The following is an 18,524-nucleotide window of genomic DNA, read 5'->3' on the forward strand; positions in this document are numbered from 1 at the left end:
GTGCAGACTATAGTCTAGACTATAGTGCAGACTATTGTCCAGACTATTGTCCAGACTATAGTCCAAACTGTAGTGCAGACTATAATCCAGACTATAGTGAAGACTATTGTCCATACTATGGTGCAGACTATAGTCCAGACTATAATGCGTACTATAGTCCAGTCTATAATTCATACTGTAGTCCAGACTATAATGCAGACTATAGTCCAGACTATAGTGCAAACTATGGTCCAGACATTAGTACAGACTATAGTGCAGACTGTAGTCCAGACTATAGTACAGACTATAGTGCAGACTGTGGTCCAGACTATAGTGCAGACTATATATATATATATATATACCTTCTAAAATCCAGGCTATAGTCTCTACTATAGTTCTGACTAAAGTCCAGACTATAGACTTTACTATACTCCAGATTATGTCCAACAATATGGTTTTGTCTATATTCCTGACTATAACTTATAAATCAGTTCATACACAAGACTACAGTCGTTTTAATACTCGAGAATTCGGCCAGACACTTTTACTTTAACATAGCTGTATTTCCTGCTTTCTTCATGGAACAAACTATTAATTAATCTCCAATAAAAAATATCTCTCAAATTATGAAAAATTCTTGAACCTACAAAACCCTTTTTGGGTCATTTAAAAACATGATTTGTTATAAAAAAAAGTTTTGCCACTTATTAAATATTATTCACGTGTTATTTCTTTATAGAACATTAGGACAATACTGTTGACCTAAGAATTTCGCGAGCCAAGTTCTTAAAATTTTTTCTTAAAAATAAATTGCAAAATGTTCCTGTAATAAAAAAACACCATTTAAAATTCTATCTATTCTACTACCAATTCCACACTCATTTAAGTAATGTAAAACCAATTTAACTAAATTTGTCTTCGAGTGTAAAATAAAAAAAAATCCTTCAAAAATACCGATTTAAAAATTTTTACTTTCCTACCAGGAGCTCAGAATTCAGCAGAAAGTAAATTTGACTAGAAAGCGCCTTAAAGTATGCTTTGGTTTTTATCGCTTTGTTTTTTGTTAACACACCAGGGGCGGTAATAAACTAACACTAAGTATAAACGAAAATAAATCCGTTTGTTTTTTGTTTAACAAAATAAAGTAAAATAACACCAAATAAATTATTAAATAAATTATAAAATTTATTTTTATTGTTATCTTATAGAATGTTTATTAAATATAATTAAATGTAATTTATTTGTAATAAATGTAAATAATTTTTTTATAAACATTAAAACAAAGCAATTACATACGAGTATATAAAATATTTACATATAAATGAAATGTGTAATAATTAATAATAATAAAAAATAAATAAAAACAATGTTGTTAAAACTTTATTTTTAGTAAAATTAATTTTTTTAAATGGATGATATATAGTAAAAAACATATAAATAAATATATAAAAATAATAATAATAATAATTAATAAAAGCCAAAAAACAAGATTTAGTTAAATATTGAATATAAATTGATATTTTTTAAAAGAAACATTTAAAAATACATTTTTAAGTTTGAACCTAAAGAATGAATAACGAAATATTATATATAAAAATTCATTAATAAATATTGAATCCTGAAAATAAATTAAAAGTAAATAAAAATTATTACTTAATAATGGTTGACAGCTGAAATGTTAGAATATTAAAATTATTAAATTTATTTGTGTTTATTATTTATGATTTTTTTATTATTATTAAATAAAACTGATTTAGTTTTTTTTGGAAAAACTATAAGAAAAATACAAATTTGAAAAAAGTGTTTTAATTTTATGATTTCTTTTGTTTGGTTCAAGTAATTTGGGAAAAAATTGACTAAGATTATGTATGATCATCTTTTAACTCATCAAAGAGTCAAAGCATCCGAAAAATACAGTCGTTTCCACGTCTAACCTCCTCAAATTCTTTTTCGTCACGAATGTACTCTTTGTAAACAAGAGTGTAGACAGTCGTCACTTTACAATCCCCAAGTAATATAGAAAGTGGATACTTAAAATACAAACTTAAAAATCTTCATTTCCGAGCATTAACTTCTTTGGACTAGCGTTCTGACTGTATCTTCGTAGAATTGACTTTGTTCTATCTACTCACCTGGGCAGTCGGTTACTAGGAAGAACCCTAAGTAGTAGGTTATATAGATAGTTTGAGATTATCCTACAGAACTGTTGGGGACATATCGATGTTAATATGTATTTGTTGTAGTTGGTTGAGAATGGTCTAATTTTGGACTGAATCATTCAAGTAGAGCCCAAAGAATTGCCTCAAACAACGATATGGTAAGGACTATTGACTCTAATAAAGTCGAGTGGGTTTATATGCGAGTTTTTGGTCGAAACTATAGTCTAGTTTGTAGTCGAGACTATAAATAATCACGTCAATATAAAATCAAGTCTATCCGGAAAAATGCCTATAATTGAGTCTACAGACAAGTCTATAATCTAAACCACAGTTGTGCCTAATATCGAGACAATCGTTGAGTATACATACATTTATATATTCGAAATACATATAGACGTGTCTATAGCCCATTTAACAATGGTGTCTATAGTCGCGATTATAATCAAGTCTTCAATTTAATTATAAGTATAATCTATAGCAGAGTCTATAGTCTAGTATTTAGTCTATAATCGAGACTATATTCGAATCTACAGTTGAATGTATAGTACAGACTATAAATTAGATTATCTATAGTGACGACTATAGTGGATTTGACAATAAAGTCTATAGTGGAGTCTATAGTCGAGTCCATAGTAGAGTCATAGTCGAAACTACAGTTGAGTCTATAGTCGATATAATAGTTGAGCCAATAGTCCAGTCTATATTCGATAATATAATTAAGTCCATCTGCAGAGGAGTTTATAGTCGATTCGAAAATAAAATTAGTGGTTAAGTTCATAGTGGAGTCTATGGTCGAGACTATAATCGAGTCTATCTACAGCGAATTATATGATCGAGGCTATAGCGGAGTCTAAATGGAGTCAGTAATTACGCCTACAGACGTGACTACAGTCGAGTTTATAGTCGATATTATAATCGACCCTAGTGTCGAGACTAATGTCACGTCTGTAACAGAGTCGACTCTTAAGTAGACTTTTTAGGCACCATTATAATAGAGTCTATAGTCGACACTATAGTCGAGACTACAATCGAATCTGTCAACAGTCAAATCTATAGTCTAGTCAATAGTCCATAAAATGGTAGATATTACATTCGATATTCCAATAAAACCTATAGACAACACTATATTCGAGACTTTAATCAAGTCTACTCTTGAATCTATATTTAAGAGTCTACTCAATAGTAGAGATTATAGTCGGGCGTTCTATAGTACTTACTATAATCGAGTCTGTAGTACCGACTTTGATGAATATTCTATTTTATAGACTCGACTGTGGAGGAGTTTAGAGCCACGATCTGCGTCAAAACTTTAATTCCCTAAAATATAATATTTGAGACTATAGTCGGGCGTTTTATATTCGAGTCTGTAGTAACTACTTTGACGGATATTCTATTTTATAGACTCGACTGTGGAGGAGTTTAGAGCCCCGATCTGTGTCAAAACTTTAATTCCCTAAAATATAATATTTGAGATTATAGTCGGGCGTTTTATTATCGAGTCTGTAGTACCAACTTTGACGGATAATCGAGTCTTTGACGGATATTCTATTTTATAGACCGAATAGGTGTTTAGAGCCCCGATCTGTGTCAAAACTTTAATTCCCTAAAATATAATATTTTAGACTATAGTCGGGTCTTCAAAGTATAATCGAGTCTGTAGTACCAACTTTGACGGATAATCTATTTTATAGACCCGACTATAGAGGAGTTTAGAGTGCCGATCATTATCAAAACTTTAATCTCCTAAAATATAATTATTGAGTCTACAGTTGGGCATTCTATAGTACCCACTATAATCCAGTCTGTATTATAGACCTGACTGTAGAGGAGTGAATCTTGATATTTAGGTATTATCTTTATTTGATTAGGTATAGTATACAAATATAATAAGACCCTTATGGTTTTTAGTTTTGTTTGAATCTAGATTTCAGCAGAAATTTAAAGTTAACAGTAAAACGTTGAAAATACTATGGATATTAACAATTCTATAAAATAATGCACAATAATAAATTAATAGGATACAATATGAACAATTCTCTATCAAAGTGGCGCAAAATTAAATTTTATTTAAATTCTTTTCTCATTTTACCGTTTACCGTTCCCCCATTATCTCAATGTCTGGTTATATTTTACCGTAAGGTTAAATTGTCAGTTTTCATAAAAAAATAATTTTAAACGGCAGAATATCTACCGGTTAAACGATAACCGGAGGTGGGGTTAACGGGGGTAAGACTTTCAAAAGCTTCGTAAATTTTTTGCTGATGACTTTCAAAGATTAAGATCATAAAATTTTAAAATACGATATAGTTTGTGAGTGCCACTTTAAAAATAAATAGTTAAAACTTAAAGCCACACGTTAACCAATTACTTTATCAATTATGTACTATAGTTTCGGTAAATGATTTCTTTAGTACCGGTACATGAAAAAATTTTAATTAAAGCTATTATTTAATTATAAAAAACAAAATAGTTCTATCATGTAAGGAATGAAAAAATACAACGATGATACTTCATACAACATCGGTTATTAAAAATATATAAATAGACACAATTTTATAAGTTTTATAAAGGATAATTTATGCATGTATCAGAATAGGCGAAAGTGCCATTTTCTTAGGACCTTAAGATTATGGCCTTATGTAAAGTAGCGTTGAACCAAAAAAAATTTTAATACGTCCTATTTAAAAACAAAAATAAAATAAAAGAAACAACTAAAACTTAATTTATAACGAAATATAACCAATTTTTTATAAAAAAAAACATAAACAAAGGAGATTTTTTAGTTATGGCCCAAAACTTTAGAAATGTTTTATTTTATACAAAAAAAGTTAATCCAATACTCTACTATAATTCTAACTAAAATATTTATAAATAATTTTCTATACCCAGCCACAACTACTCTCTAAGCCAATAACTTTTAGATTTGATTTTTTTTACAAACGATTTTCTACGATTTCACACTATCAATAATTAATTTAATTAAAAGTTAAGTAAATAAACAAAAAAAAAAAGTAAAAACAACTTTATAGTATTGTAGTTTTAAATAAAAATAATAAAATCAAATAAAATTAAAAAAATGTTAAAGATTAATTTAATTATAAAAGAAATAAAAATAATATTAAAATAAAATGAAAACAAAACTGTTAAAAGATCGTTTAGTTTTATTATAACAGTTTTATATAACAGTGCAGCAGTCATTTTCTATGTGTACAGAAAACTGTGGACCATTAGTATTAACTCTGTGTACTCAATTTTTTATAATCAGCTCTTATGCCCCGGTAAAAAGACCTTAAAGTTTAATTGCCAGCTTTCATTTGATACCAATATTAGCATCATACAAACGAATCATTAAAATATTCGTTTGAAATTGTAAGTCCTTTAAACATTGAAGTCCTTTTATAAAAATCGTATTACGCAGAATTGCTAAAATTGGAATCTAGTTTCACATGCATATTAACTTTATGGGTAAAAGCTTTTTTTCAAAACTGTTACAGGGTGTAATTAAGCATATTTAAAACTAGTAATAAGCTTTAAACGATTTATTATACTAGTATTTCATGGGATTATATAGAAATAACCAGGAAACATTTTTCATATGTAGGTGTAAACTTATCACAAAATGTATTTATTATTTTTTCAGCTGATAATAGAAATCAGCCCTGAAATTTGGTTATTCGAAAGTAGTGTAATACGCTGTAAACTACATCTATCTAACATGGCATAATCTAAGTGATATTAAAGTGATCAGTCATGATTTTGAATAAAGAATTTTAAGACTATTAATAGCTTTACCTTTAGATCTTAATTCTTTCTTATTTGATGACTTCTGAACTCTTATTTGAGTACTTCGGTTAATTCACTCTTTTATTATGTTATTACTCTATACTTTTCCCGCCTTAAACTATTCTCCTACAGACAAGTACAAAGGGATCTTTAGGACCGTCTGAAGAACTTAATCGAATAGATCTACCCAAATTGAGTTTTGCTAGAACTAGGAAAATTTTTACTAAAGACACGTTATTAGGACCGAATTATAGTTGATAATGTCGATATTTTTCTACTCATTATTGTAATTTGCTGTTGTTGTACTACTATCATGGTCAAGTAAACGATCCTAGCGGACGACAAAACACCACCTGACAAGGAATCGTCAAAGTGAATCTGGGAACAGATTACAATACCGACAAAGTGAGTCTGTGGCACAACATGATCTTTATCAACACTGAAAAAAAATGAACACTGAATCGGAAATTTCCTCGTTTGAACTATAACAACCTTCATCCCCTTGATGTTTAAAGTTAATATTTAAACAAATCTGAGAACATGGAGATGGTGATATAAAATTTCCCTTTCTCAAACCAACATATTTATATAACAAATCGAAATATTGGCCTATTGGCCTACACATATATTAAGGTTCCTTATTACACTGAAGGGTGATCGAGTCATGGGGATCTGTCTAACAGTTGAGAAAACTCTAGATCGTATTGGCAATCGGACCATATTTGACCTTATATATGGGGTTCATTTCAATGTTTATAACTGCCTTAAACATTTAAGTTTTTATGAAACGAAATCTTTCTATCAAATGTATAAAGATCGGTACATAATTGATCCTATCCTGTATATAACCCCTGTTATATAAAATCAGTTTATTATTCAAATTTCTTTTTAAAATCAAGGAAGCTTTCCTAATTAGATATATGATACATTCAAGATCAGAATACCGACAGATGATTAATGGCCATAGCAAACCTTTTCCTTCGGGAAAATGTAATCTTAACTAATTATTAAAAATATATTGTGATATTTTTAAAGTTCTGATCTCTATTAGTTTATTTAGGTTAGATTAGGTTGATAGTAGGATGTATGTATCTACATCAAATACGAAGAAATACACCTAGGCCACTATCGGGCCTGTTGTGCGCTCCTTTTAATATAAAATGTTTGTTGGTTAAAATAAAAACTTTATATAGTATTCACTGAATGTATTATTGTCCGATGATCAGAAACTCAGTTTCCTGGACGTAATTCCTAAGAATTTTCCAATCAGTATTCGTGAGGGATGTTATATCCGAAATAATATCACTCCCAAGATATTTGGATCTAATTTCGGTGAAAGCCTGCCAATGACAAAGAAAATGCTCCAGAGTTAGGGTTACCCCATAGGATCTACATTAACACTCATCGATTGAGAGGTATTCCTACTTGAGATTCTTAAAAAGGCTGTTCCTAGGGATACTCAAATGTATATAGTATGTACATATATATTCATTATCGCGAAATAATGAATTTGATCAAAGTTGCTATTCAAATGTTTTTTTTTTTTTTTTGTTGTTGTATTGTATATTTTAACAAGCAATTAATTTGTATTATTTTAAGCAATTAAATTTATTTTTATATACTTTCACATCATTACACACAATAAATTTAAATTATGTATTCTTAAATTAGCTACAAAAATACTTCATAGAAGCAGGAATTCAAAACAAAAACATTTTGTTTATTTTTTCTTTTTTCGATTCATGGTACAGTTGTCATTGATAATTTCGTACCACCTAAGAGCTCAGTTGATAATACTTGGGCAATGTTTGTGGGTAATGTTGTTGCTTCTGTTAAAATGCTGCTGCTGGTAGAGGATGATGACACTTCAATGGAATTAGTAGTTAACAGCTGTTTTTGTACCACATTACAGGTGACATGACCTAATTGTAAATACGATAACAGGCAGGCAGTAAGAAATGTCAGTAGCAGGGTCAACCAAAATATTAAAAACATAATGCTTCGTAAATTTTGCCACCAAGGATCTAATTGATATGGTAGCAATTCATCCAAAGTCAAGGAGGAGGTATAGCTAAAATAAAAATACTATATGTTTTAACAGGTTCTTAGTAAATCAATTTAAATAATTACTCATTAATACAGAATATAGACTCATACTCGGAAGCATCCTTAGTCACATAAACTATATGATTTTTATCGTCCATAGCATGGTAACCACCCACAACTACTGTTTCACCATTATTATTATTATTTTGATCACCATTATTAGGATATTTTTGTTCACGATAATTCTTCAATAAGGCTGATGTTTCATTAGGAGCCATTTTTTTCTTTTAGTTTTATAGACTTTTTTGTTTTTAGTGAAAATTTTCCCCACAAGACTGCTGAATTTGCTCGAGTAAATTCGGCCTTTTTTGAAAATGATCATTAACACAAAAAAATATTTTATTTAATTTATTTGGTCCTTATGACGAATACCGGGAGGCTGTTTGTTGTCGACACCTCAAGTATTGTTGTTCAACTGTTTTGATTGTTTTCAAATTTCGCATAGTTAAATCATTTTCGTTGTTTCTTTAATTTTTATTATTTTCCGTAATTTAAATAATGACAACAACAAAAAACACACACAAATATATACATATGTAAACAATATTATCTTGAAATTAACTATGTAGATTTTTTTCATAATTCGCATCACTCTTCTGAAGCAGCAAGTGATAACAACAACAATAAAAAATAGCTAGGGGTAAATCCCACTTTACTACCACTCTTTTAAATGATCTTATATTAAAAGAGAGTAAGCACAAGTAAGACGCTTAGAGATAATTGTAATAAAATTTACGTCGGCTAGAGTATTATGTGAATTACTTCAGTTCTAAAATAAAAATTAATATTTTCTATAGTTTAGTCTATAGTCTAATCTATAGTCTAGTCTATAGTCTAGTCTATAGTCTAGTCTATAGTCTAGTCTATAGTCTAGCCTATAGTCTAGTCTATAGTCTAGTCTATAGTCTAGTCTATAGTCTAGTCTATAGTCTAGTCTATAGTCTAGTCTATAGTCTAGTCTAGTCTAGTCTATAGTCTAGTCTATAGTCTAGTCTATAGTCTAGTCTATAGTCTAGTCTATAGTCTGTCTATAGTCTTGTCTATAGTCTAGTCTATAGTCTAGTCTATAGTCTAGTCTATTAGTCTAGTCTATAGTCTAGTCTATAGTCTAGTCTATAGTCTAGTCTATAGTCTAGTCTATAGTCTAGTCTATAGTCTAGTCTATAGTCTAGTCTATAGTCTAGTCTATAGTCTAGTCTATAGTCTAGTCTATAGTCTAGTCTATAGTCTAGTCTATAGTCTAGTCTATAGTTTAGTCTATAGTCTAGTCTATAGTCTAGTCTATAGTCTAGTCTATAGTCTAGTCTATAGTCTAGTCTAGTCTATAGTCTAGTCTATAGTCTAGTCTATAGTCTAGTCTATAGTCTAGTCTATAGTCTAGTCTATAGTCTAGTCTATAGTCTAGTCTATAGTCTAGTCTAGTCTAGTCTATAGTCTAGTCTATAGTCTAGTCTATAGTCTAGTCTATAGTCTAGTCTATAGTCTAGTCTATAGTCTAGTCTATAGTCTAGTCTATAATCTAGTCTATAGTCTAGTCTATAGTCTAGTCTATAGTCTAGTCTATAGTCTAGTCTATAGTCTAGTCTATAGTCTAGTCTATAGTCTAGTCTATAGTCTAGTCTATAGTCTAGTCTATAGTCTAGTCTATAGTCTAGTCTATAGTCTAGTCTATAGTCTAGTCTATAGTCTAGTCTATAGTCTAGTCTATAGTCTAGTCTATAGTCTAGTCTATAGTCTAGTCTATAGTCTAGTCTATAGTCTAGTCTATAGTCTAGTCTATAGTCTAGTCTATAGTCTAGTCTATAGTCTAGTCTATAGTCTAGTCTATAGTCTAGTCTATAGTCTAGTCTATAGTCTAGTCTATAGTCTAGTCTATAGTCTAGTCTATAGTCTAGTCTATAGTCTAGTCTATAGTCTAGTCTATAGTCTAGTCTATAGTCTAGTCTATAGTCTAGTCTATAGTCTAGTCTATAGTCTAGTCTATAGTGTAGTCTATAGTCTAGTCTATAGTCTAGTCTATAGTCTAGTCTATAGTCTAGTCTATAGTCTAGTCTATAGTCAAGTCTATAGTCTAGTCTATAGTCTAGTCTATAGTCTAGTCTATAGTCTAGTCCACAGTCTAGTCTATGGCCTAGTCTATAGTATAGTCGATAGTATAAAGCGGCCCCAATATCCGATAATGGACATATACTCATCTGCAGAAATTCGTTGAGAGTGTGTAAATGTAAAGTACATTCTATAAAAATTCCTTTTCAATTTCTATTGGAATTTCCTTTTTGGAACATTTTTGAAAAATAAGCCCGTTTTAAGCATTTCCAAATAAAATCCAACTTCCATAGAATCCATCTTATCTTTTGACCTATCTAACAGTTTCATTTCATTTTTCATTTCTTATCACTGTTAGCCCAAATTGTAACGATTCATTTACATATTCGCAAAAAAGAAAAATTAAAAATAAAACAAATAAATTGTTTGTTTTGTTTGCTTGTCTTTACGGTCTGGAGATAAGATACAGCATTAACTGGAGTATACACGATTTTTTTATTATTACGCGTCATTTGAATGTTTTTTTATAGAATACAATACAAAGTACTTTTGTCTGTTTTTGGACTATATATTTTTTGGGAGGTAATAACTCATCAATATTACTTATTTTATTTCCTTATTGGTTGTTACATAATGTTTTGTAATTAACATTTATTTCTGAACTGATAAGCTGAACTTCTAGAGAAAAACGTAATGTTGCAAAAATACATAATAAGAATAATAAATCTTATTATTGTAGAAAAAAAATTGTTTTCGAAACTCTATTAACAGGAACGAGGAAGCATGGAGGAGAAAATTTTCCGATTAGATTTTAAATAGACAAATTTAACGTGATCATTTTCAAGGAGACATAATACAATACTTTCAAAATATTGTTTCACATTCATGGCCAAATAATTTAAAATTTCTTTCCTATCACTAAGTGTAAACTTAAATTAAACACAAATAACAATAACAATTATAATAATTATAATAAAAACAAAAATAAAAATGAACTACAAAACAAAAGATTATTTAAACATACCGTAATTCCTTAAAAGATTACATCAGCCGCGTACCAGTGATCCATATTACGATGATGATGTCGAACAATCATCGATCGTTCGTTCGTTCGATTGCAAAATGGTGATGAATGTTGAAAGATGTTTTAAAAACAGGCAAACAAACTTCATTGTCAATTGTGAGGAGTGTGTAAAGTTGTTCAATCTGCAAATAAGTAGATTCCCATACACTTCTGTTATGCCTCAATGCATAAATCAAGTTGCTGATAATGCAACATCATCATCATCACAATTTTCCTAAGCGTAAATATACTGTTAGAAACAAATTAATTGTTATATTAAGTCAAATATAAATATAAACAAATTAAATTAAATAAGTAATATTAAACAAAAACAATGAACAAATTGTATGTAAAAGTCATTAAACTTTATTTGTGTTTGATCTTGTTGATGGCGATGATGGTAATGATGATGTTGGTGTTATATGAATGTTTCGTGTGATATTTTTGTTTAAAAAAGATGATGTATGTACATTGTGTACGTATGTATGTAAATATATTATGGTTTTATATTAATTTATAGAGTTTAAAGATTGATTCGTTTTATTCGTTTGTGATTTATTAATCACACGTATTCTGGCTGCTTGAGAATTAAATTGAGCTTTATGCAATTGTACAGGTTGTTGATTCAAATTCCAGGGAGTAAAATTGAAATGCTTTAAATCATCACAGTCTATGATAACGTTTGGTTCATTTTTGCGATGTTCCATAACATATTTACGTATCTGTTTGATATCATCGGAATTACGGCAAATAATTTGGGATAAAGTTGTTCCATAAATCGTTCTTAATTGATCTGAAAATTAAAAATTATAAAAGATTTTTATTAATTAATTGAATTACATATAAATAATACCTTTAGTAAACTTTTGTGGTCCAATTTTACGTTCATACCAAAATGAATCTCCTCGCTTTAATCGCATAAATTGATCAGCCACCATGCAGGCTAATAAAGGACCAAAAATAGCTCCTTCTAAGGGAGGCTCACTCAAAGCTCCTGTATAAACATCGACATCATTGGGAGAGCTGTAATCAGATTAGAAATTAACTACAACTAGCTTAAGATTCACTTGAAAACAGGTCTATCGCCAGTTCAAAATCTCTCTGAATTATAATTTCCGTTAAAGGAAAGTTAAAGCAGAGCCCAAGATTTTCAAAGAACTCCGTTGCTATCTCAACTAACTAACTAATGAACTAACTAACTAACTAACTAACTAACTAACTAACTAACTAACTAACTAACTAACTAACTAACTAACTAACTAACTAACTAACTAACTAACTAACTAACTAACTAACTAACTAACTAACTAACTAACTAACTAACTAACTAACTAACTAACTAACTAACTAACTAACTAACTAACTAACTAACTAACTAACTAACTAACTAACTAACTAACTAACTAACTAACTAACTAACTAACTAACTAACTAACTAACTAACTAACTAACTAACTAACTAACTAACTAACTAACTAACTAACTAACTAACTAACTAACTAACTAACTAACTAACTAACTAACTAACTAACTAACTAACTAACTAACTAACTAACTAACTAACTAACTAACTAACTAACTAACTAACTAAACTAACTAACTAACTAACTAACTAACTAACTAACTAACTACTAACTACTAACTACTAACTAACTACTACTAACTAACTGACTAACTAACTAACTAACTAACTAACTAACTAACTAACTAACAAACTAACTAACTAACTAACAAACTAACAAACTAACAAACTAACAAACTAACAAACTAACAAACTAACTAACTAACTAACTAACTAACTAAATAACTAACTAACTTACTGAATAACTAACTAACTAATTTCTTGAAAAGAAACCTGGATCAAAATGTTCATGCCACAAGATTTCCGTTAAAATATTTACCTATAGATTTCTCGTATCGATTTCAATGAATCCTTATCCACAGCTTGTGCCATTTGCTCCCAAGTATCTACCGGTGGCAGTTGACAATGTTTTCTATAAACTGGATAAGCGGGTAAACCATGATCTCGTCCTCGTTGAATGTTCAACGAAACTAAGTCCAAACCGCAAGCGGGTAAATGATCATCTGAGATATCTTCAAATAGATGTTGTGTAACTTCCAAGGAAAAAAAGCGATCTACGCGTTGTACTGGCGTATTGGTAGCAATTAAAAGAGCTGTGTCAATGCCACCACTTTGCCACAGAGAAAAAGGATTAAATAACATTTTATGCAGTTCCATATACTCAGGATTACTATGATTGCTGGTGACATTAAAAAGACCCTAGAAAAGTGAAAAACGTTTATCTTTTCTTAAATAAACTCTACAATAATTAAAATTACCGGCAATAGAGTATGAGCAAAGCGAAATGCTGCCGCTGCAAAACAATTGGCTATAGAAGGATTTACATTACGATCATAAGTATCAGGAGCATCCAGGTTCTCCATTTGGGGAGTTATTCCCTTCCTATCCGCCCATTCTCTGCCTAATAGTATGGGTAAAAATTCATTGTAAGTTATATGGGCAATTTGGGCAGCTACTATTCTACGCGCTTCTTGAAATACGGTTTCATCATCCCAATCGGGATTTTCTTTCTGTAGACCATTAGCCAAGTAATTATGTTGCCGTGACCACAGTAAATGCATGGATGTTAATAATAAATTTTCATTAGCTCGATCATCACCAGATTCAAAACAATATTTCCCTTGTTTTATCATGACTTCGCGATTACAGCCATCATCTGGATTTGTGGATATGGGCAATAATTCCCTATGATCTTCGGTAATATACATGCGCAGCAGACCATTGTTTAAAGTACGTAGATGATTCTGACGCAAATCTGAATTTCCATAGACCACTGAAGCATCTATAAATGAAGTAGCTTGATTTAATTGTTGTCTAGGACCAAAATGACCCGTCGGAGCCGGAGCTGAGCGCACAAAATTCATACAACTTAAATTATATGCCTTATAATAAGGATCATCGGGTAATACTGTAACAGGAAAACATTCTGGATGTGTTAAGTTTAGAGGTTGTCCACAACAATTTATGGACTCGCCTTCCAGAGAGGATGTAAGAGAAGTGGCTGTTATGTCGTGATCTAAAAATTGTCCAAATACCGCCAACATTACAGTGAAATTTGAATCTGTTTCATAGGAAGCACGATTTATTTTCAATGACACTTGACGAGCGGGAGGCAATAAACTGGTGCCATTCTTAAGCACTCCTCTGGGTTGAGAAATACCATCTGCATAGTCGGGATTTACCATACGTCGATAGGGTATTAAAGCTGCTCCATAATGACGAGGATGATTTTTATTATTACATATGCCGCTAGAACGACGATATTTGGCATTGAAGTCACATATTATATCAGATGTAGGATCAGGTAATACGATTTTGGGTCCATGGCCTATATTTGAACGAACACGACCACGTGTATAGTTAAATTTCTCCGCTAAACTATCTGTGGCTTCATTTTCCACAAATCCTCTACGCGCCAATTTCCTCGAAGCCGCATTTGAACTTAATGAACGGTAATGACGAAATGCTGGTGAATCAACCGGTGTTGGCTCTAAACTCTCTTCCAATATTTCACGATCTCCCAGGGCTTTAATGCCCTCACTTATAGCCCAATCAGTATCATTGTGTTGCAAATGAAAACGTCTCAGAGACCAATCATCTTCCGGCTCATCAGGTATGGGAAACTTTATGGCTTCTAATCTTTCTGATAAAACCGTTGAATTGACCGTTTGATTTAAATTATTGGCTGACTCATTTGTAGCCAACAGTAAAACGGGCGGATACGGATATTCATTGTTTATGGCTAAGACAATAATCAAAGATGCAATAATGATGACTCTATTGATAAAATAAATGAACAAAACATCAAGTATAACAGTTTCTCTTTGAAATGTTATACACTTGTGGTATTTCTACTAATTCTATAATATTTTTTTTTTTTTTTTATTTTGTTTTGCTTTTAGCATTTTTATTTTTTTATAATTTATATTTCCCAGTCACTACACAAATATTTTGCTAAAGTGTTAAAGCCACAAAACAACATATGATTGTTTTTGTTTTATGTTGGAAGTTGTTTACTTTTAGTGGCAAGAAGTCTATTGCCACCGAATGTAGGCCAATAAACTGGGTAAGTAATTTAATATTCCTTATGTATTATAAAAGAGAATAACTTTAAAAATAAATAAACAAACAAAATTAAAATATATGTTAAGGTTTAAACAACGGGTTTTATGTAATTCCGTAGCCTTAGGAGTGCAAAGAGTTTTCTAAGCCAGTATGTAGGCATATTAGTCTGCAATAAAGAAGACAAATTTTCCGAATTTTTTTATAAATATGAGATATTTTCTGAATTTTTTTTAAAAATTGAGAAATTTTTCGAAAATTTGACATAAAGAGAGAACATTTTCTATAAAAAAAAGAACATTTCCGGAAATTCCATATAAAAGTGAAATTTTACGAACAATTTCTATAAAAAGAGAAATTTTATGAACAGTTTTCAATAAAAATGAAATTTCCGAAAAAATTTTATAAGAAGAGAAGTTTTCTGAAAAGTTTCTATGAAAAGGAAAGTTTTCTCCGAAAATTTTCTATGAAAAGGGAAGTTTTACGAAAATTTTCTATAAAGAAAGAAATTGAATGAATCCGTTCGTCATTTTTTGTATATTTTTGGCCTTAATTCTCTGTGTCCACACAAAATATGCACCATCATACGAACCTCGAACTTGCTCATTCTGAGAAGCTTCTCGTAGGAGTCATGGGTTTCTCTCGCCGAATGTTTCTAATTAGCCCTCGTTGCATTCGTTACCTTCCTCGATTTCCTTTTCCTTTACGAAAAGTACATTCGTTGCCGTTTATTCCGGAGTGGCTGGTCAAAAAGTTACACACCGTTAAGCTTCTGGCCTTCTGGCCGTGTCAATCCAATAAAATGTTGATATTTTAAATTTCGAGAGCCTATAACGCTTTACAATGCTGAAACCTATGCCGTGTCAAACCGCCAATTAGTTTCATATATTTCAACGTGATTGATCGTACAAGATTAACACTGGTGGCTTAAAATAAAGGATGAGAGATGGCCTCTATGTTGAGCGCATTGGAACGAGAGTTTGCATTGAGAGCATTAAAACGAGAGTTTCTTCAAACTTCTTGGTCAGTGCAGGATTATCAGCAACAAAACGGTCTACAAATTGGCTTAGATTATATCGAGTATACGGATTGGATACTGACGGTGAGCATGCTCTAAAAGCTATTAAACATGGCCCTTAAATGTCGTACATCTCTTAATGAGATGACATTACGTGATAGGACTATATTTCATACCTTCGATTACCAGATACCTTGCACAACCACACTAGCAAGTGTAAATACCGTGATCGACTGAGGCTACCTGCTAAATAGTAAAGATTATGTAGTCTATATACAACACAAGTCTTTTGGGCTTCGTAGTAGAGGTTTAAATCGCCCAAGAAACTACTTCTGCAAAAGTTGTCATGATGAACAGAAATACGAGGATGCCACTCACTTTTAAGGTCACCACATAGTCCTAGAAGAATATAGGTTTAGCTAGCACTATTTAACGGATTTATTTGAGGTAAACATTCGAAAGATAAATTATTTTATTCGTGCGACTACCTAATTTGAGTAGGATGCAGATGACGGTGATCCTTTCTCTTTACAGATATCACAAAAGGTAAACACGTAGACAATCTGCTTACAAAACCCAATGTCGTATACAGATGATTGCACCGTCATTCCTTTAGGTGTCAACATCGACGACATAAGCACCAAAATCACCCAATACTTGGCCACCATTACAGACTTTTTTCAGAAACGCAAACTTAGGTTATCTGCTTCTAAATCCTCGGTATCACTTTTCACCTCTTGGACCAAAGAAGTAAGAACGGCGCTAAATATCTCCGTCGAAGGACGTACTATCCCCACGGTTCAAAACCCGAAAATATTAGGGGTAGCCTTTGACAGCCTCCTTCACTTCGCAAACTACATCAAAAAAAAAAGGTTCGAAACAGAAACAAGGTCCTTAAAGCTTTAGCTGGTAACTCTTGGGACATGGATAAAGAGACGATTGTAGCGACAGACTGTCAATTGCAAGCGCCCGGGAAATGTTGCATCAAATGGAGGTCACCGATTCCATTAATGGCTACAGATGCAACAGAGTTCTAAATGAACACCCCCCTGCGATATCGGATTATGAGAGACAATTACCCAGCCACTCTAGAACCATCTTGGCACAATTAAGAGCCGGCTGGTGCAGTTTCCGCAACTGCTACCGTGAACGTATAGTTTCAGGCACTTTAAATCGTTGCCGGTTTAATCCTGAAATTTCGGACATTGCATAGAAATCTTTTAACAGAAGAATTAGTAAATATTATATAGCAGAAAAATTTGACTCCAATATCCTAGTGAGAGAAAATAAATCACTTTAAAGGGATAATCATGATTGGAACAGGTGATATAGTAGCTTTCATTTCCAGACTACAAAGTTAATACATCAGTTAACAAACTTAGCTTAAAATTCAAAGATTTTTTACAAGTTATCGAAATCAGGAGGACGGGTTCTTGTTATTGTATAGATTTGTCACCATTCATCATTTGTAAATATGTTATAGGTCTTCAAGTTTATTTAGAATTAAATAGTTTTCCTTTGAAGCAATATGCAAAAATTTGGAAAGTTGTTTAAAGGATATTTTATTCTTAATAACGATTAACCAACCTAAAGAACTAATTTAAAAAGTCCTTAAATGAAGTTTAGGTTTTCTATAGAATTATTATTGAGGAAAAACATTAATCCTTAATTGTTATGTTAAAACAGTGGTTTATTTGTGCAGTGACTAGTCATTAACAAAATTCACTTCTTTTTCCACAACTTTTTTTCATCATTTCATCACATTTTTTCTTTTACAGCACTCACAAAAATGTTAATCCTAAACACCATTGCAATTGATGCATTTTATGACGACGCGAACGAGGAGAAACACCTCCAGGGAAAACATATACCGGACCGGGTGGTGGTTGCGGCACAAAAGTATTAGTTAAAGGAGTAGTTTCATCCGCCATTTTCTTTATTTTTAAAAATTAAACTTTACTTATTTTTTTATTATTAATAACAACTAAAACACAAGATGTTAGATCTTATGAAAATGATGTTGTAAACGTAACGAAGTCTAAAAAGTAACTAAACTCTTGGAAAACAAATTTAAAGTAGACGTAAGTCAGTCAATAGACGCGATTGTGATTTACTTAAAGCATTACTAAGGTTTCAATGGGCGAATAAAACATAAAATTGTATAGACAAAACTATAATATGATATTAGATGAAAATAGACATATTCGCATATTTTAATAATGATTT

General features: G+C 31.1%; 2 protein-coding genes across 3 annotated transcripts; both read right to left on the minus strand.

Moving 5' to 3' along the window:
• Positions 1–1,389: 1,389 nt before the first annotated feature.
• Positions 1,390–18,343, minus strand: LOC119609848 (myeloperoxidase). Of its 2 annotated transcripts, XM_037964833.1 has the most exons (6): positions 18,084–18,343; positions 13,477–14,995; positions 13,038–13,417; positions 11,990–12,159; positions 11,098–11,929; positions 1,390–1,597 (listed from the first exon to the last, which is right to left on the minus strand). In XM_037964833.1, exons 1-5 carry the CDS (start codon positions 18,227–18,229, stop codon positions 11,646–11,648), a joined length of 2,499 nt encoding a protein of 832 aa, XP_037820761.1. In that variant the 5' UTR covers positions 18,230–18,343; the 3' UTR covers positions 1,390–1,597; positions 11,098–11,645. The 2 variants fall into 2 exon arrangements, with proteins under 2 accessions (XP_037820761.1, XP_037820762.1); XM_037964834.1 differs by lacking the exon at positions 1,390–1,597 and having other exon boundaries at positions 11,793–11,929; positions 12,028–12,159.
• Positions 7,546–8,456, minus strand: LOC119609850. Its single transcript, XM_037964835.1, has 2 exons — positions 8,052–8,456; positions 7,546–7,992 (listed from the first exon to the last, which is right to left on the minus strand). The coding sequence occupies exons 1-2, from the start codon at positions 8,243–8,245 to the stop codon at positions 7,662–7,664; spliced, it is 525 nt and encodes a 174-aa protein (XP_037820763.1). The 5' UTR covers positions 8,246–8,456; the 3' UTR covers positions 7,546–7,661.
• Positions 18,344–18,524: the final 181 nt, after the last annotated feature.

Source organism: Lucilia sericata, unplaced genomic scaffold, assembly GCF_015586225.1.
Source record: "Lucilia sericata isolate MDLA Ls3-8-SP2 unplaced genomic scaffold, ASM1558622v1 Contig001067F_arrow, whole genome shotgun sequence".
In the NCBI taxonomy this organism is placed as follows: Eukaryota; Metazoa; Arthropoda; class Insecta; order Diptera; family Calliphoridae; genus Lucilia; species Lucilia sericata.